Below are 21,092 nucleotides of genomic sequence, written 5' to 3'. Positions count from 1 at the left end.
CAGCTTCATCATGACAACGCGTCCGCACACAAGACCAACATCACAGTTCAGTTTTTAGAATCTACGGAGGTCAAACTTATGACTCATCCGCCACATAGCCCTGACCTGGCCCCGTGTGATTTTTTTCTGTTCCCCAGGATCAAAGATCGCATGCGTGGGAAGAGATTTTGCAACCCTGAAGAAGCTGTAGTGGCTTACGAGAATGAACTTTCAACACTTGAAGAAAAAGACTGGCAACACTGCTTCCAAAAGTGGTTTTGGAGCAAGGATGTTACAAAATAGAGGATCTGCCCATACAACAAAATTGTGAAGCCATACATCACAGCTTTGCCATACCTACTCTGCCCACTCCGCGCCACTAAGATCGCAATGTTTCGAGCCAACAATCATGGCGGAAACGAGAGTAACCAATCAGGCGTCCCGACTCAGACGATGCTTGGTTGGTTTTTGGCTTCATTGAGTTCATATGATAGAGATACATATGGACAGATCCTCTATTTTATAACATCCTTGTTTTCGAGGGTGCAAAAGTGTGTACAGTGTAATGGTGAATACTTGTAGAAAATGTGTGTGTTACATTGATTTTAAGTATGTAAGTTATTTCACATCTCAAAACTTCCGTAGTGATCCTCGTATTACTATTAAATGTCAAAAAGACAAACATAATGCTGTTGGAACAAAGAGGTTGGTGCCAAATATAAAAGAAGGAAGGGAGAAAATAGAACAGGTGACTAGTTTTCGATACTTGGATAGTACGAGGGCGGATTAGAAAGTTTGTAGCCTGACTAGGAAGGAAGCAACTATTTTATGTTTGTAAACATTAGTTGCGTAGCTATATCCGTTGGTAGTCGGTTATTCATTTTTCTATTGTTTCAGGTGTGGAGTTATAAGACGTTAAGTCGGCAAAAGTGACGAAAATTTGTGACATGGAGAAAATCACCAGGGTAATGCGCCCGTTCACACGTCCCTTCATCTACGACAGAATTTCATTCCTGTGGGTTCGAACTGTTGCCGCACCCGCCCTATTCACCTGAGCTAGCCCCTTCGGACTTTCACTTGTTTAGATACCTGAAAAAGTTTTTGGGGAGTCAACGATTTTTCTTCGCATGAAGAGGTGAGAAGTGCTACAGGGATATTTCACAAGGCTCAAGGAATCTTTTTTTTTCTTTTTTCTTTTTTTTTTTTAAGTGGTATAGAAGCGTTACCGGAGAGGTGGCGTAAATGCATCTCGGTTGAACAGGATTACGTGAAAAAATAAAACCTAACCTATCCAAATATTTTCTAATTTTGTACGTCAGGCCACGAACTTTCCAATCCATCCTCGTATTATTAGTGATGATATGAAGTGCGAACGTGAAATAAAAGCAAGCACAGAAATGGCGAAAGAAGCCTTTAGAAGGAAGAAAACTATTTTGTGGGTCCTAGAATTATGTTTTGGCAAAAAGAGACACAAAATGCTTCGTGTAGAGTACTATACTGTATGGGGCAAAAACAATGAAATTACATAAAAGCGATGAAAGAAGACTGGAAAATTTTAAAATGTGGGTGTGGAGAAGAATTAGCTAGATAGGAAACGAATGTGAAAGCGTGGAGGAGAGAACAATTTTAAATGTAACTGAAAAACAGAAAAAAAAACTGGTTGGGGGATTGGCTGAAAAGAAACTGTATCATGAGGGACGTGCTAGAGGTATGGGGAGGAAAAAGAAGAAAGGGGTGAAGAAGGCTACAGCTGACGGACAGTATCAAAACAGGAAAATCGTAAGAAACGATGACACTGAAGATCGTGCAAGATGGAAAGCTTGCAAGTTTCAGCAACAATGGCAGAATAGCTACGATTAAGATCACTATTACTGGTGTTACGAGATTGAATAGACTAATGGTTTGTGAAATTATCACATTTATTTATGAATATCTGCAAAATACATTCACACTCTCACTTTCAGTTGTATACCATTAAAATATACAAAATAATTAATTATCTGTACCAAAACAGTCTATCGTATCTCTTTTTTCATACAATGAACAAAAAATACTTCATATACACACTAATTTCTACATATGTTCAGATCCGTACTACGAATAGTAACATGTACCTAATTGAAAAAAAAAAAAAAGTGTCATGGAGATACAACTGAAAGACATTGTGCAATCATTAAAAAAAATGCACATGCACATAATAGATAGGAACAGGCAACCATGAAAATACAACAAATGCTATCACATATAATTCCTTTATAGCAGATATTCCAAAGTGCATACTTCACACATCCTTCATGAATCTTACGTGTATTAGCTGTCATTTGAAACATATGCAAAATATGGCCTTAAGAAACTGATATAAATCCTCTAGAGTCATTCTTCTTACTGAGGAACTGTTAACACTCAGTAGCAGTAATAGTAAAGTTCGTATCAAAATCAATCAGTAACAAGTGGTATACAAGACATGGCCTATATTTAAATACTTATAGCTTCTTTATTTGTTGAACATATTTTGGTGAGAAATGTAACATTATATATACACAGTACACTATGATTTTGTTTCTTAATTTAAGGTTCATTTATTTCTCGACAAGATCATTTTGTGTTTGTTCTACAGAAATCTTCTTACGTTATAACGGACAGTTATTTTGGCTCTGTTTCACATTAACAAGGGTATCACATTTTAATGGCGAAAGAAAGCCTTTAAAAATGACATTTCAACAAAATCAATCAAAACATAAGAAAAATACTACCAAAGCATCCTGTACAGCACAACTTCATATAATTTAGGTTGAACTTACAAAACAAAATGCCTAGTACAATTTCAAATGTTACTCTGACACATACGATGGAAAATAGCCTTCTATCTTTCTATTACTGCAGAATAAACCAAAACACATTTATTTCCTACATGACTCTCATCCCTGTACACCAGGACACGAAAAGGCCAGGTATGTAACATAAAAACAGTGCATAAAATAAAAAGAATCGACAATTGTTCGTGCAAACACAGATTCAACTTTCTTTTAATTGCTGTCACTTATATCTCTTTTTTTCTTTTTCTTTATAAAAGAAAGTATAAAAATAACAAAATAGTACTTAGTTAAATACGTAACAGTTATACAAGTGGGTAACTAGCTTGAGTTGCAATTCCACAATGATTTTCCCGGTTACGTGCCATTTTTACGTAACCTTGATCGCCCCACTCTGTACCCCATGAATTTTTCACCAGCCAATAGTCCTGACCAGCTTCATCCGTTCCATATCCGACAACTAATACACCATGATCTAAAGCTGTACTGTTGCATTGTGGTTCATAATATACACCTAAAAAAGAAAAAAAGAAGAACGTGATGAACGAATAATAAACAATAGTGCAGTGAAACTAAGTTTCCATCTGACAACAACAATTTATTACATTCTTATTTCTCAAGGCAGTGTTCCTAAAATTTTCTTCAAGTGCAACATTATACGAGGGATGATCGGAAAGTAAGTTTACAAAGCCTGCAGTGAAACGTGTAGATATTTCATACAACCAATACAGCCAACATATATTATATACATTACGTTATTTTTCGACATAGTCTCTCCATACCGGTTAAGGCACTTGTCGGATTGTGGGATGAGTCTGAAGGTTCCCTCCTGCTAAAACTCCTGTCCTTCCGTGTTCAGCTACGTTGTCACAAAGTGTTTCACCTTCTCCTCTGAAGTGAAGCGACTGCCTTCAAGGTGCTTCTTCAAGTGCGAGAACAGGTGCAATTCGCTTGGAGCGAGGTCCAGACTGGAGGGAGGATGGTCGATTATGTCCCAGTGAAACTGCTTCATCAACCACTGCGCTCCTCGTCGTGGTGACGCTTTCTCTACCAGCCGCAAACTTTCGACATCATTCTGCGAAATGCTGACGAGACATTACATTCCCTCCATAAACCTCTACCAGCTGCCGATGAAGTTAGCCCCGGTTACATGTTTCGACCACAGAAATCGAATAACTCAGCGGACTTCTCGAGGCCAGTTTTTCAAACGAGCGCCGTAGATGGAGGGGAGCTGAAAATCTGCACAGTTGCAAACTCCATGTGGTAAAATTACCGCACACTCGTCATTTCTCTGTAACAGACAAAACTCCAGAAATATCAACCTTGTAACATTAGTTTCCGATCCTCCATTAAAATTTCCTTGATTTTATATTGGTATCAACCCATTTGTACATAATGTTTCCTAGAGATAATTTTTGTACACAGTTTGTTATTTTGGGCTAGGTTTACAACACTTTAAATAACTGTAACGGATTCTATCTGAAATTTTGTTTGTAGTGTACGGGAGGCACAGGGAGGTTTACAACACTTTAAATAACTGTAACGGATTCTATCTGAAATTTTGTTTGTAGTGTACGGGAGGATCCCCGAAAAACTGGATCACATGCACTGGGAATACTTCGAGTAATACAATCATATTACTAATATTTTTATAATAATAATAATAATAATAATAATAATAAACTTTATTCTTCATACACTTCTCGCTTCAGTTAACAGTTTTAGTCGCTGACAACAATCTCACATTTCTTCACAAGTCATGTATTTGAAACATTTGCCCTGTAAATCCATAGCTGCGAGTTTTTTTTTTTTTTTTTTTTTTTTTTTTTAAATTTTAGGACTGTTAAAGGATCGCGCAATAATATTCTGTCTGCAAAAGCTGTGGATGTGTGGTTATAACGAATTTAAAATAATAATGCGACAGTTGTTTTTGGATTACATGCACTAATGGGTTAATAGAAGAAAATCTGTATTAGTTTATTTTAATAATTGAATACTATCATGTAAATTTTATAGAATAAATTCGCTATAATAAACTTCATAAAATGACAGTCCTAGGAGAGAAATAGGAAGACCCTTGCTTATATAATTTCTCAAATCTCTGAGATTTTCAGCTATCTCAAAATTCAAAAGAATCCCTATCATGTTAGTATGTGATATATGGAATTCATTTCAATTTTAGTTTATTTTGTAATTTTATTTTTTATTCTTCAAATTCCTCTGTCCTAAATTCAATGTTCAATCTAAGGACCCCAAGGGTATACTTCAGAGGGATCATGTAAAGTCCGCAGACCACAGTTTGAGAAACGCAGTCTCAAAGAATCTTGTATTCTATTCGATAGATTGATTTTGAATTTAGCGCCCCGTTCAGCAATGAGGCCATATGAGACGTGGACCTATAGCTTAACATGAGAGCCGACCAAAGGCGTCCACGCTAACTGCTTAGCCACAAGGGAGCTCTGTGCTCCGTTTGAAAAGAAAAATTAAATTAAATTCATATGCTAAGGTAAAGTAATTCCCCGTGTCCTGTTTATTTGTAAATTAATCAAATATGTTTATTAGTAAATATAAAATATGAATCCCCCTTCAAGTTTATTTGATTTCTTAATCCCTTTAATGGCGATGGGTTACTATAATGAAGATAGCAATTTAAATTTATTATAATACCCCAATAATGTAGTTTAGTATGAAAAATAACTAAAAGTCTGCTTTAAAGTTTGGTGTATGTTTGAGCTTCAAGCAAGAAACAAAAAATTATTATATATATTGTAAAGATCTCCAAATCGCATTATGATTCATCATTAGTTGGGGCTGGAGAAGCTTCGAAAGGGACGTGTTCAAAATCTCTTGCCAGAAGACACTGTAGAAAGTCGTGACAGTCGTTGACGGCCCTACGAGCACCATCTTGCGGTCGATAGATGTAAATATCTGTTATATTAGACGAGCTCATAAGACTTCCAAAAATGGTATCGTGAATGAAAACACTGCCAACGGATCCATGATCACTATTCGTTCTGTTGCAACTGGAAGTTATAGAGACACCTATCGCTAAAAATGTCACGAAGAGTTCCAATTATTATCAGGCTAACGCCCTGACATCAATTTAAAACCAATACATTCTTAGTCTGTGTGTGAAGGGGAGACACCGAGAATGACTGCATCAATAGCAGGTAGCCAGTCATGCTTCTCATTCGATGGTCCTCTTCCTTTAACAAATGGCAGGACGAAACTGGTAAATTGCGCCATTCCCTTCATCCACATTCAATTGAAATCTCCGTTTGATTCGCTGATCGAATTGCGTCTTCGGTCTCCTCAAACAAGACAAGGCACAACGGAAACTCGTACCACTCACTGACTTTTGAAAGGAGTGATTTCGACTATATATATCTGCAAGGATGACGACCGATGGCCAGAATGCAGGATCACCAAATAGAGAAAAATGAAATCTTTAAGATTTACGTCCCATGGTTATGCCGGTTAGGCTAAAGGAGACGGTGATTATGAGAAATGAATGAAATGAAGAAAGTGGGAGGTAACGGGAGAACCCCGAGAAAACCCACAAGCACGGTGTTTGTCCACCACAAAGTCCATGGGACCCCAAGCACCGGAGGTGAACGCTCTACCACTGAGCCACCACACCCCACCCCCCTCACCAAATAGAGAATCATCGGTGATGGCGTCATGAATTTCTTGAGGTGCGTGCATCCCGAAATCGTCACTACAGATCACAAACAACATCTGTATAGGTACTTAATTTTCTAAGACGTTATTCTTTCAATAATAATAATAATAATAATAATAATAATAATAATAATAATAATAATAATAATAATAATAATAATAATAAATGCTTACCATGTGAATAAAACTGGAATGATTCATGGCTAGCGTCAATAGCTACAGAAACAGGCCCCACAGTTGCAACGGCTTCTTTCAATTTGCGTTCGTTACCACTCTCAATATCAACGAAACCAACATCAGTTGCTCCTTTGTCGTAAGGATCATAGCGGCATTTGTCATCCTGTAAATATCCATAATAAGAATCAAAATAATTCACAGGCAAAATGCAAAATGAACTTACTCAATATGCAAATTTCCTAGTGCAATTTAGATTACTAAAGATGGCTGTTTATATTAATATAATCACTTGCAGGTTCAGACACCACGAAACTACATTTGAAGTTCTTTCGAAACTTTTCTTCTCGTATAGGGAAAGTACACTCATGTCCAAAATTATTGTCGCATGTCTATAACTGTCTTCTTCTAAGAATATAATTTGATAATGATTTTGCAGGGTACTTTTAATACTGATACTATGTGTATAATTGGGAAATGTATATTTGTGATAAAATTTCATAGGCAAAGAATTGTAAATACGAAAATTATATTGAGTAAAATAAAATGTTGCTAAATGGACAAGAAAATTTTATTTTCGTTTTTATCGTTCTTATTTACTGCTCTTTTGATATGAAATTTTCCACATACATGTCTTTGCCGATTATACACATACTAACAATATAAGTTATACCGGGCGAATTCGTTATCAAATTATATTCCTACAACAACATATTTATAAAAGAGAATTGAAATAACTATGGTTCTTTAAAAGAAAAATCCTAAATGCAAAAGCTTTTAATGTAGTGCACTAAATAGAGTATCGGATAATCTTTGTCCTGTCACTTTGAAGTGAAAGATGTTTATGTTGGGTTAAAGACTTGTCAATATCTACATCATTGGCACTTCTCTTACGCTGAAACATCATGTCTGTGACAATTTTTACAAAGAATGTCTTCCTCACTATTTTTTTAATTTTATTAAATTTCGATTTCTTTTATAATGGTTAAGGCTTTCATTGTTTTACGCACATTCTATAATAAAGAATAAAACTTTTTACCTCGTTATTTGCGTAACATAATTTATCTATCGTGATATTTCGGTTGAAATTATTCTACAGTCGTATGCAGCACAGTTTTTCAAAAAGTAGATTGAACTATTATGTTACATTTAGATGTTTTCTTTTTCTCTCGCTCTATGAAGGGTGATTGATTTGTATATATACTCTACAGAAACTAGTATCAATTTATCGCTATCAAACAAGTAAAGACTCCTCAGTATATAAACGTAGTAAATGTTGTGCTTCACATTTCTCCAAGCCTAAGTTGCTCTTTTGACAGAGAGCCCTTTGAACATTTGTTTATAGGAGAACACTGTGTGATAAAACCACAAGGTAACTAAATTTTTGCTATTGATGATACTGTTTCAATAAAATCTAGGCTTTTAATTCTGACTAGTACGAATGTAAGTTTTGTTTTGATGTTAGTGTTTTCTTCAAACATAGTGATAGACAAAGAGAACAGAAGAGGCCTTGAAAATTTTCCCAAAGTAAATATACAGATATAAAGTCAATTTCATTAGTAAGTTAATAATGATGTGTCAGAACTTTTCTTCTTACATTTTAGTGATTACGCAAAAAAAGAGTTCTCTCGAAAATGGACCTGACTTTAACGTTTCGTAAATAAACAAAAGATTGCCCATTTAACATGTTAAATTTCAGATTACGACTGTTCAGAAATGGAATACATTGTTAGCAATGAAAAAATGAAAAGCTCTGATCGGTGACATGGTGCTGTAATAGTTCTCTTGGGGGCAAGATTGCGTGGTGGGCAACGGTGTACACTGTAAGGGTTCATAGTAGTCCCTGTCTTTCATAACCTCGGCGCGTCAGTCGATAAGTCTGACCCTTTTCTGTGCTGCTATATTTTAGAGGCATTTCTGTCACTATTGTGGGCCTGTACAGGCCGTTCACTTTCATGTAGCCATTTTTTTTTTTTCTTAAGTATTCAAAAATTAAGTAGATTCTAACACTAAGATGATGATTTTGGCTTTACAATCGAAGTAATGAGATTAAAAGAAGACCATATTCCCATCCGTGTGAGATTGAAATGAGCTTTCAAAATGGTGACATTTTTGTTTATTTACTTTTTAAAGAAAAGAGTTTCAGCTGCTTCAGGAAGTTTCGGACATAATACAACGTTGAAGAACAAGTTTTGCATGTAAGAGAGTTGGTTAGTGTTTGGCATCATTGCGATGCTGCTTTGCGGTTGCAAGGAAACGGTACTGAGGCTTTAAGTTTCTGAAACCGCACATGAGGAAAACGTCTCAACAATAACAATAATAATAATATCTTACCTCTCCTTCATACGGATACGAGGTTTCCGTATCAATGCCTCCATTGTCTTTGACATATTGGAAAGCCTGATCCATCAAACCTCCATTGCAGCCTTCATTGCCGTATTTGGTGGAGCAGTCGATTAAGTTTTGTTCACTCAGAGAAACCAGCTTACCACTCTTTCGGAAGTGCTGACCTTCTAGAGAACCAGTCTGGAAAAAGAATTGATCAATATATACGAAATCCTAAAGCACGATTTACAGATTTAACCAGAATTTATGCCAGTTCGAAAAAAAAAAAAAAAAAAAAAGTAACACACAGTGTATCCTAAAGCACAATTAAACAGACTTAACTAGAATTTCTGTTTAAACATTCACTACTGTGGGAATCTTCCTTTGTCATTTTAGGGGAGAAGGGAGAGATGCATACAAATAGCTCGACTCCATTGTGAATGAAACAATAGATTCTAACATTACAGGAAAGGTAAGGAATGGGTGTTCTTAACTTTAAAACCTTGAAAATTATCATCAAGACACACGAGGCCCATGCTCCCATCTGTGTTAGGTCGGAATGTGCTTTGAAAATTGTGTGACTATTTGTTACGGACTACGTTAAACAAATTTATTAAACTTTTGTCCGTGATTGTACATTTAGTTCATTACTCTTCAAAATGACTTGGAAAGGATGGTGAAAGGAAACTTTGAATATTTCAAACCTCATTTATGATTATCTTAAGAATTCTTTATCTGTAAAAACTACATTGTATTTTTATCTTTGAATTTGTTTTCACGTACCGAAGTTAACTATCTTTCACAACGCCATCGTATAAATTCATGCATTGACAAACATGATGGTAGAACTATATTTCTGTAGGTACGTGTACCAACTATTTTCACCACGAGTACAGTACGTGCATGACCTCAACATTAGTCGAAGAACAAAACAACTTGCATTCTCTAAGTTGTGGCATTGTGACGTTAAACTATAGGAAGAGAAGGATTCCATATTCAACCTGGGAGCAGACCTGAACATTAGAGCTATAATTACGAATACTGAAGTGTGTAATTTACAGAACTGTGTTATACAAACATCAACAAAAGTGTACATCATAAAAATAAGGTATGTACTCACTTGATATTTGTCAATGCCTAGTCAAGACACGGTACTTGGAACATTTCCACAGACACGAATAAACATAACTTACACACACACACACATTCTCCGAAACTCATTATTTTTAGTTCATCATAAAACAGAATGTTCGAGAATATTGGTGTAAGAACTATCGATGTCTACATTTCTAAGAAAAAGTTGGTTATTGTTACGATTACAACACCTCCCGTATACGTCCCTAAATCATGATAATCATAGATAACTCATTGAGGATCGTAAATCCACTCCATTTATCTCGCTCGGAACTCTGGAGAACCTTTCCTAGGCTGCTCGTGCCTTGGAATACCTATCTTCACCCAGTTATTAGAAGACTATGTATATTGCAGTAATTTTGTATCATACTGTTTGTAATGGGAAAATTTTTATAATAAAATTCAGTAGTAGGAGAAAACGTTCCCATGTTATTTGCTGTACCTAAGAAGAAGTTTTTCTGCGCATCTTGATACTTGTTTCATATGATGGTCATTAGGACTTCAGCTGAGAAATGCATAATTTACAATCCTCTCCATTTTACCCATCTTCTGTATTCTCGATGTTCAGACTGGGCGCTAGAAATTCTAATCAGTTAATTGAGGAGAGAGAGAGAGAGATGATGATGATTTCGAGGAAGGCTTGAACTGTATAAAAGTAACTCTCCCTCTGTGACATAAGCGCCAAATGTCATATTACTTCTATCACCACACTCAAACGGATTATCACCTTTACAATACACATATAGAATAATATTAATAATAGACTAATTCGAAACCGTACATTATACAAAACACCGTGATAGTGTCTGGCTAATTGTGTTAACTGCACGAGTTAATTTCAGATCTCAACGTAAAGCCCAGTGGATCAATACGACTGTATGAATTCCGACTTGTGCCCTTTTCCTTTGTATATATATAAATAACTGTAAAATAAAGTTAAAATTTGGAGGACACATTGCCCCTAAAAACAGTAATTACTTGGAGCTAGGATTTTGATCCTTAAGTTAAATTTCCGGTATATACTATTGAAATTTGCTTTAATAAACATCAATTACCAAAGCTGTATCTTGTATTGATCACTTAGCAATTTCCAGTACCCCTCCTCCTTAACCGGTTCATTAGTTTTCTTTTTCATACAGCCTTGTAAAGTTGAGTTGCCTTGACATTCTGAGCCGCTGGCACAAACGAGTAGTCACTAGGTATTAGGCTGACAATCACAGATTCGAATTCCGCTCAGGGCACGGGTGTTAGATACTGTTCTTTAGACATTAATTTCTCGTTGTCTCCTTTAGCTTAAAGGGCAGAAACTTAAAGAAGCAAATTTCAATAATAAGCACACTGTAAATAAAATGGTAACTGAATAAATTGGCCAAGTACGCTGGTAATATAATATCAGTTTATGTTCGAATAATAGTTCCAACAGACCTATAATTTACATCTTAAAGTAACTATCGAACACATACTGAAGTTCACAACGGTTAACATCATACATACATGGGCAGAAAATGGTTTAATATACCAAGTGTATACGGTTGCCAAAATAAGAACAAAAAGAAGTAGCTAATTATGTAATAATTACTTGATACACAGAGTTAAAAAAAAAAAAAGCATGACTGGACTGCGTCTCGAACCCAAGATCTTCGACGTACCATATCGATATATTGATAAATGTAGAAAAATATTTTCACACACAAATTCCTCTTGAAACGAACTCAATGATACACCAAGACTGAAAAGACCGACTTCAAGAACGATGGAATGTAAGCTGCCCAGGGAGCGGAATGAGTAGCGCAGTGGTTGACACATAGCCACGGTACGCCGAGCATGGGTTCGAGTCCCGGGCCAGCTGCGCATCTTTTCACCCTTTGTGTATCACTGAATTCCCACTTAGAGGAATTGATGTGTTAAAAAAACGATTTGTTTCCTGCACTTATCAATATAATAATAATTACTTGTTCATATCTTTGAAAGGAAAGCTGATGTACTAGTAAAAGAAAAGAGTTGTAGTTCTCCAGATAAAAAGCGTACAAGAAAATTTTTGATTGAAATATATTGGATCTTTTAATGTAAAACTGGATCAGAGGCCATAAAATTTTTTGAATGGCCCCTAGATCGAGTTTTCGAATTTTTTTTTTACGGAACAGGCACATCATACAGACTTAAGTGATAGTTTGGTATTGGATATACTATATGTAGTTCTCCATATATAAGGCCTACAAGAAAATTTTTGACTGAAATTTATTGGATCTTTTGATCCAAAAACGAAACAGACTACCACTTTACAGATTGTGTGACAACTGAGTATTACAGCTTTGTGACCACACTTGTAACCTTTCTGTTTCATCCTTCAACAACTCATTTTCTTTCAAAATTAACTACCACTATAACACACACACACACACACACACACACACACACACACACACACACATACATACATACACACATACATACACACACACACACACACACACACACACACACACACACACACACACACACACACACACACACACACACACACACACACACACACACACACACACACACACAAAATTGAACTTCGTTTGCCTCTATGTGCTCAATTCGTAGAGTCGTTAACGATTATCCTTCATGCGTGCTTTATTTCGTTCCTTCTAGGTGACTGCTAGTTTAACTAATCTTACAGATCATTGCGTTAATTCGTTGAGAAACACCGCTAAGGTTATGGTTCCACATTTAAATTTTTACAACAATTGCAACCTTCAAAGCCTATACTTACAGCGCTGAAGGACCAGCAAGAACCACATTGTCCTTGGTTTTTAACAGGAGTAACTGCTCCCTGCTCACGCCAATCTATTTCATGTGGAAGACGTTCCAGATTTGCAGGAGTGATGAAAGTTGCACCTTTCAAAGTAGATGAATTATCTTTCCTCCTCTTGTAGCCATTCATAATGCCTGCAAATTCATGGAGGAGCTGCAAGTAAAAGACAAATTACTTTAGTTACCAATTCAACAAAGATCAAAGGCAAGAACTGAACAAACACAACAACATGTTTCGATGTTCTGGAAAAGCACATCTCATACTAATTTTAATTGGTATAGAGTCCTTCCCAACTTCTGACTTTCTCTGTATTGTTACTCCGGGCGGATCAATATACGAGACCACTTTTAACACTCTCTCTTATTAGTTTTCCGCTCGACCCAGCTAATTCTCTCCACTCCTCTGCACACCCACATTCCGAAAGCTTCCAGACGTTTTTCACCATCACTTCTGCGTAATGTCCATGTTTCTGCCCCATACAATATACAACGCATTTTATGAATCTTTTTTTCCAACACTTTATTCAAGGTCCCACAAAATAGTCTTTCCTTCCTCCTAGAGGCTTCTTTCGTCATTCCTATCCTTGCTTTTATTTCACGTTCGCATTTCATATTTACTAATAATACTACCCAGGTATCGAAAAGTAGTTACTTGCTCTATTTTCTCTAGTCCTACTTCTATATTTGACACCGACCGCTTCGTTCCAATCACCATGGCTTGTCTATCTAACATTTATTTTCATACCATATTCCTCAAGTTTTCTAACATCTTATTGATTCTCTTTTCAGAACATACCAGAATAAATGTTAAAAACGTCAGCGATTAAAAAGGGACGAATTCACATGTTGTTGGGGGCGCGATGGCTCAGTGGTACAGTGCAGTGCACACCTCTGATGCTCAGGTCCCTGGTTCAGGTGAAGTAAACTCGTGGTGGATAACACAACATCAACGAGTTTTCTCCGGGTACCCCCGCTTTCTCCCATATTCTCATTCCACTCAAGAGCAGAATCGTTGAAAGTTAAATTTAAGATCAAATTGTCTAATTTCACATTAGATGTTCTGGTTTTGTGTTCCGTTTTTGAATACATATTTTGAAGCACTTTTACAAACTCTGCGTTCCATTACGTAACTTTTGATTCAGATATGTGTATTAGCTCTTGAAATAAATGACACTTTCTCTAAAGTCTTCAAGTGGCTTAATACTAGGCGTATTCTGAGAGCAAAACTTTATGCAATGCGTTTGTTTAACTGAGAAACATTGGTAGACCTAAGCAATCATTTTAAGCATGAAGGAATTATATTTTTTTTTTCTCATGCGATTACTACATTTGTATATATATATATATATATATATATATATATATACATGCTTGGCCCACTGTGGTCGAAAACTGTTGTTTCAGAATTAAACCGGCAATCTTTTTTTTTCTTTCTTTCTTTTTCAGAGGGTATGAAGAATATTAGCAGCCTAACTAACAGAGTGATCTTAAGATTTACAACAACTAACAATATTCTGTGAATGATGTATTGTACGATTTCTAAAAACATATTGTACAACATTATGCTCATGTATTCCAATCTATTTATCTTTTAACGACCCTTTTTAATTATATTTGTATCTACTTCTGAGGTTACAACTAACAGTAATTAACACTGCTGGTATCTGAAATAAGCGTCAAAAGTATATACAGGGTGCAACATAAATGTATGGCCAAAGAAGTGGCATCGGACTCATGTTTATAGGAACATTTTTACTTACTGGGATGTCCGGAATCACCTCGTCACTTTTGGGCATGCATATATGTTACACCCTGTATATGTAATAAATTATTTTTGAGGTTCTGGCCAGTCACGTTGTTGGTTCTTGTATTTTTATAAGTCCCTGGTTCCGCATCGGAGCCTCAGTATGAGTACAACTGGCTTGCATATCACTAACTTATTTCTAAATTTCAAGTAGATTTTTGCGCTAAAAAGCGACATTACCTAAACAAATCAGATTTTAATTCTAAAATTAATCAAACTCCTATATTTATTTATAGCATACGCTGAATGAAGAAGATCGTAACTATCAAGAACTGAAAGTTATTGTAAGTTAATCTTGAAGCTATAACGCTAAAAGAAATAATCACATGATGCGCTTTTTTTTTTTTTTTCCTCAAGTGTGGGGCAGAGTTCAATTGTACTTACCAAGTCGCCAAATTTATTTAATTCCATTTTGAATGTTTCCAATCCTTGCTCATATCTTGCATTATGCTTTGCTATTTTGTGCTTGTTCTCCATAAAGATCTTCATTCTAAATTTCTCTTCCGCCTCAGTATCGTATTTCTTGTTATGTTGAATCTAGAACAACAAAATAAAGTCAGTGAAGACAATTTAAATAGCCAAGTAAATCAAAAATAATTGTATAAAGACAATAAACGAGTTACATTTCACAATATGAAACTACGACAGGACAGACTTCCAAAGTACGAAGATCTAATATCGAACTCAGGATCCCTTCGACTTCAATAGACTGAACACATCCTTGGGACAAAGAATGCATCTGATAAGAAAATTCTAAATAACGGGCACCGATAAGACATTATTTGTCCTTAAGGAAAACTACAAATAACGGACACTGATGAGACATTTTCTGTCCGTAAGGAAAGCTTTGATTAACGAACACCGAAGGGACATCATTATTTGTTCGTGTGTCAATCACAGAGAAATTACACTAATTTAGATTACTCATAGCTCACACAGTAATTGTACGCAGCATACAACAAATCCATTAGTTGTAAATGTCAATACTAGCTAATATCGAAATAATGTACTCGCTGATCAAATTGCTGGGAGCATAAGATGGTACCCATCTCCGTAAAGAAACAAATGTATCGCTTGGGTATGTGTTTTAAATGGGCTGCGAAATATACTGCATGAGTGAGAATTATATTATCAAGTATTCACCATCACATTGTAAAAATTTATTAATTCTCACACTGACTGTACTAAAAGTACCGCCATAAGAGCAACATTATTAGTAAATTTATAGTGGATACAGATGAGAAGGCTTTCCAGTTCACCCCGCCAATGTACTGTTAGGTGGTTCACCAGGGCAGTTTTATGAAAGAAGTACAGGGGCTGGACAAAAAAATCTAAAACGTGTGCAAAAGTGTGAAAAGCATACCTAGTATGGTGTGGGGCCTCCTTTTGCGTCCAAAACAGCTTGGATCCGACGTGGAATGGACGTATACAGCTCCTGAATCGTGGTGTGTGGAATTTTGTACCATTGTTCCTCCAAAACATGCTCCAGTTCCTTAAGGGATACTGGTGGAGGGTAATGAGACCGAACACGCCTTTCTAACTCAGACCACAATGGCTCAATGATGTTCAGATCTTGTGATTGTGGGAACAGGGGAGATGTGATAGCTCCTGGCCATGCTCCTCAAACCATGATTTCACCGTTTTTGCAGTGTGACAGGGTGCCAAATCATCTTGGTAGATGCTACCACCATCAGGGAACAATATTTGGGACATGGGTAGAAACTGGTCTCCCAAAATGTCCTCATACGCCTTAGCGTTCATCATTCCATGCAGAGCTATGGTCGGACCTACAGAAAACCACGATGTCACTGCACATACTGTAACAGAACCACCCCCATGCTTTACTCTTGGGAGCAGACAGTCTGTATCATAGGCCTGCGACGGTGTTCCCAGTTGTTGGAAACAAGGTGAAGGTCGATTCATCGGACCACACTACGTGTTTCCACTGCTCATGAGTCCACGCCTTGTGGTTCTTGCACTTCTGGATACGCCCCTTTGCATTTACTGCTGTGACCAGGGTTTGGCGATAGCGGCCCTGCCATGAATTTTCGTTTTATGAAGTTCCCGTCGCACTGTTTTCGATGAAACCGGGTTCTGTAGGCCGAAATTGAATTCAGAAGTAATTTTCATTGAAGTGGTCTTCTTTTTAGCTGCTACAATCCGTTTTAATGACCTCCGGTCCCTATCTGTCAGGATTTGAAATGAAGTCTTTGAGTTTTACGTGCCACGATTATGCCGGTTAGGCTAAAGGAGACGGTGATGGTGAGTAATGAATGAAATGGTGGAATGAAGAAAGTGGGAGGAAACGGGAGAACCCCGAGAAAACCCACGCACACGGTGTTTGTCCACCACAAAGTCTACACGGCAGGAAGAACATAAGAAAAGGGAGTAGAAGAATGCTATATTTATTGAACAGGAAAAAAAAGAAAGGAAACGGATATTAAAGAAAGTGATGAAGGAGTTATGTATATATATATAATTAAATGCAAAGAATGCGATATGAGTTATATAAGAGAAGATGGAAAGAGGCTGGATGAATAGATTAAACAACATAGGGACGACGTTAGACTACAAAGGGATAGTAACGCAATGTATAAACATATGAGGGGGAAAGGACATGAAATAGACTGGGAAGGTGCAGAAGGGCTGGAAAGAGAGGGAAGAAGCATTATTAAGAAAATGGGAAGAAGCAGAACGGATACGAAAGGAAGAAAGCAACACAGTCATCTGACGCATGCATTATGTTTTACGTGCAACTGCAGCTCCCGAATGTATTTTTTGTGGGGACCTTTCACCAATTCATCATCTTCTTGTCGACTGCCCTGCTCTGGCTCGGCATCGATAACGTTACAATCTTCCAACAGACCTGGACTTGCTCCTTGGGGATGACACTCGTTTCCTTTCTGGACTGCTGCTGTTTTTAACAGATATTCAGGTTTTGCATACAATTTAATTTTAGCCCGCGTGTGGATGTTTTTTCTTGTATTTTAATTAATTTATTACTAGTTTTATTATTGTTAATTTTGCCTGGAATGTTTTTATGATTAAGTTTTTGTCTCCGCAACGGTGCAAAAAAACGCACCCTCCAACCACCTTACCCCACTCTACTCTTATGTACTGGAATGATGGACTAAATATACATAATGTATGGAGAAGGATATTGGGTAAAGCAGAAAACGGAAAAATAAGGTAACACAGGTGTATTGAATAGCAGATAGAAAATTAAAAGTTTAAGTTTCTCAAACGTGAAAGTTGTTCATTAAGATAACATAGATGTGCCAATTAAAAGGTTACGAATTAAAATGAAAGATGTATCATAAAAAGTTGCGAACATATACAAACGGTCAATTGAAAATTGTTATTAAAAATTAAACGACTGATCTTACTGGTTCCTAGATATGACCTCCTCTCATTTTCTAGAAGATATAAGCTGTAGCCTTAGAAATTGTATTTTATAATGTGTCTGATGAAAGCAAAGGTACTTTACCAAAACTGTAACGATGTTATTTATTTATTAATAAATAGTATATGCTTTGGACAGAATTCGTCTTTTATTTGCAAAATAATTATAAATACGTTTCAACTTACCTTATATGTTTCCCACTCTTCTACTACTAAATTGAAGAACGATACTGCAGAACATAGTGATAACAGTGAACAAAAAACCAGGAACATTAACGTCTTCATGATGCAGGTGTTTCTGAAAGAAATCATCACAATAAATATCAATTTTGATTTTTCTTTCTCTAAAAGTAAGAACTAAATGCTTAGAATAAGGGTGTAATTGCAATCATTAAGGGTGTAATACATTTAATATTTTTTTTTTCCAGCAAAATACGAGAAGCTGCAATATTTTGCAGAAATTTTAATACAGTACATGGCTAATCACCCGCAGCTCCTTCGCAAAACGCTAAAGTAACTCGTCCATAACACACAGTTGTGGAAAGTTACGGATTCCTTTTCATACTGTGTTATTACGGAGTGTCTAGAAAAACAAGTTTGAAATAAATTTGTAAGAAACATATTATTTTGCTGAGAAAAATAAATAAAATAAACACCAAATATACATGACATGAATTTCGCAGAAACTTCTGCATAAATAACGAAAAATTATTTCTACTTGAGTCAGTACACTCTACTTGAATTTGCCATAATTATAGAGACTGATGGAATTACAATAACATTTCAAAATTCTATTAAAATTAACTCCAACCCGTATCAGCTCGTTTCAACCAGTATCATTACTTGTTACTGAATGACCTGTTTTATAATATTCCAATGTTACAAATTCCTGTCGCATATCGACCCAAAGCAATACGCATTTGGTTCTACCGTATATAGTTGTTTTGTCACTGCACCTGTTTCGTTTAACTGAAGAATATCTATGGAAGGGCTACAATAACAGATTCTTTTCTACAAAGAATGGAAACATTCGTTCGCAAATTTACTTGCCTAGTTTACTGTATTTCTGTGTTGTAAAGACTGACTTCTTAGATACGTAACTTTTACCTGCAATCTCTTAACTTTACCATAAAATTATCATATTATGACTTGGACACTCTTAAGTTAGCCTACAGTAAATACGCCATACTGGAAAATTTCAGACAAAACAGAGCAGTCGCCATCAAAGGACATTTAAGAGTCGAATTAAAAACACAAATAAGATTGCAAATGCCACCCAGTTCAGCCCCTGAAGTGCCCTAACCCTCTGTGCTATTCACCTGTCTCAAGCTGATCCAATTATTACAGTGTCCAGTGTATCACCAAAAAATTCATTTACGAAAACACAGCTAGTAAAAAGAAAAATCACTAATTGAACATAGAAGTTGTAAGCTATTAAGTGTGTTTTTTCCAAGAGAATTGCTTACTGCTGGTGCTTTCCCTCAGCTTCAAACAAATGGAAAATCGATTATAAGATAAAAAGTTTATAAGGCATTAAGACTTTTGAGAAAAAAAATATATACAAAAACTACAGCCATAATCGTTGAGTTGAGTTGATTTTGAGTTTAACGTCCCGTTCAGCAGCGAGGCTATATGAGACGTGGACATACTGATTAACGTGGAATCCGAACCACATGAGCTCCCGCCGGGAATCGAACCCGGGACTCCCACGCCAAAGGCGCGTACGCTAACCGCTTAGCCACGGAGGAGCTCACAGCCATAATCGTAAAAAGTGGTACACCCAGTAACTGTATCTGAATCTAATAGTGAAAAAACCTTCTGAAAGGGATGAACCAATAGTGATAAATTTTCAGTTAATGAGTTATTTCTAGTAGTGCCCTTATTCTAAGCCTGCACAATATTAATACCTTGTGTAATGCCCCCTGCTATAGTACGACACGTTAACACAAACCAACTTCATCCATCGCAATTGCTTTTCTCCAGTGGGCAACTTCTTTTCAGTTACCAAAAACGGGATAATCCCGTATATATCTCACAGACTGAATGCAAAAATAATTGAAAACTCAAGAGAAACGGAACCTACTTACTACACTAACGCTCGACAGTGACAAAGCTATTAATTTATCCGAAAATCACAAGATCAAAGTGTTTAATGTTGAAACTAAACATTGCTACAGTGAACAATCAAATAAACTAAAAGAAAACAATATCCTTCAAATTAATAATACAAGGCCATTTGATGAAAACGCAATTTCCATGTGGACTAAAAGGAAAAAAAAGTATTTTAAATAGGTTTAAACTTCAACGCACATGAAATATTTGCTTAGTTTATTAACTTCAATTTAAAATACTATTTATTCATTTTATATCCCAATGTCATTCAGCATAAACTCATTGTGGCACTGACACCAACAATTTTCGACATTAGTAACTGATTTTTGTAAATATTCTAAATCACAAAAAACATACGTACATAACTTTCAAGAAGAATAATCACACTTAGACACTAATACACAAAATTACTCACAAAATTCTTTAGTTCTACAATAATCGCAAATTAGCAACTGCGCACTTCACTCCACCACAGCTGATGAAAGAATAAAACTTGTGGTTGTTGTGCTTGCTTCTATCCTTCGTATTTATCATGAATCACTGAAAGAGGTTGCCAGTACACCAAAAGTTTTCATTATGTTGCTTAACAACTATCAGAAATATCAAGTAGTTTTTCTCATTTTATTTTGTTAACATAAGCGTCAAGAACTATTAAATAAAGTGGAAATGCGTTTTCAATTTATTTTTAAGCATTCCCAGTTGATCTTAGAATATAAATTTGGAAATTACTGTTTGCTGTACAGAATGGTGTCCTAAAACTGTCCTATGTTTTTTTTTCTCCCTCCTTGTGCTAGAAATAGTCTACATAGAAATCTTTGTTAGTGTGCTACGGTTTAATTAAATAATGTTTAAATCTATGTAGACTC

The 21,092-nt window shown here is 36.1% G+C and overlaps 1 protein-coding gene across 1 annotated transcript; it reads right to left on the bottom strand.

The window, feature by feature from the left end:
- Positions 1–1,879: 1,879 nt before the first annotated feature.
- CtsL1 (cathepsin L) lies at positions 1,880–20,800 on the bottom strand. The gene is made up of 7 exons (XM_081730623.1): positions 20,642–20,800; positions 18,301–18,412; positions 15,097–15,249; positions 12,868–13,062; positions 8,982–9,173; positions 6,648–6,813; positions 1,880–3,306 (listed from the first exon to the last, which is right to left on the bottom strand). Exons 2-7 carry the CDS (start codon positions 18,397–18,399, stop codon positions 3,098–3,100), a joined length of 1,014 nt encoding a protein of 337 aa, XP_081586749.1. The 5' UTR covers positions 18,400–18,412; positions 20,642–20,800; the 3' UTR covers positions 1,880–3,097.
- Positions 20,801–21,092: the final 292 nt, after the last annotated feature.

The sequence above is a fragment of the Thermobia domestica genome, chromosome 1 (assembly GCF_964235325.1).
Source record: "Thermobia domestica chromosome 1, izTheDome1.hap1.1, whole genome shotgun sequence".
In the NCBI taxonomy this organism is placed as follows: Eukaryota; Metazoa; Arthropoda; class Insecta; order Zygentoma; family Lepismatidae; genus Thermobia; species Thermobia domestica.
The sequence above is the reverse complement of the archived record's forward strand: the minus strand, read 5'-3'. Positions and strand labels throughout refer to the sequence as shown.

Bases quoted from the DNA above. Each gene is read 5' to 3' on its own strand.
- CtsL1 (XM_081730623.1), bottom strand. From the start codon at position 18,399: ATGAAGACGTTAATGTTCCTGGTTTTTTGTTCACTGTTATCACTATGT. The intron at 9,174-12,867 runs GTAAGTATAGGC...TTCTTTTTCCAG, and splicing joins CTTGCTGGTCCTTCAGCGCT to ACTGGTTCTCTAGAAGGTCA. The intron at 3,307-6,647 runs GTAAGCATTTAT...TTTCTTTTTTAG, and splicing joins ATTCCAGTTTTATTCACATG to GTGTATATTATGAACCACAA.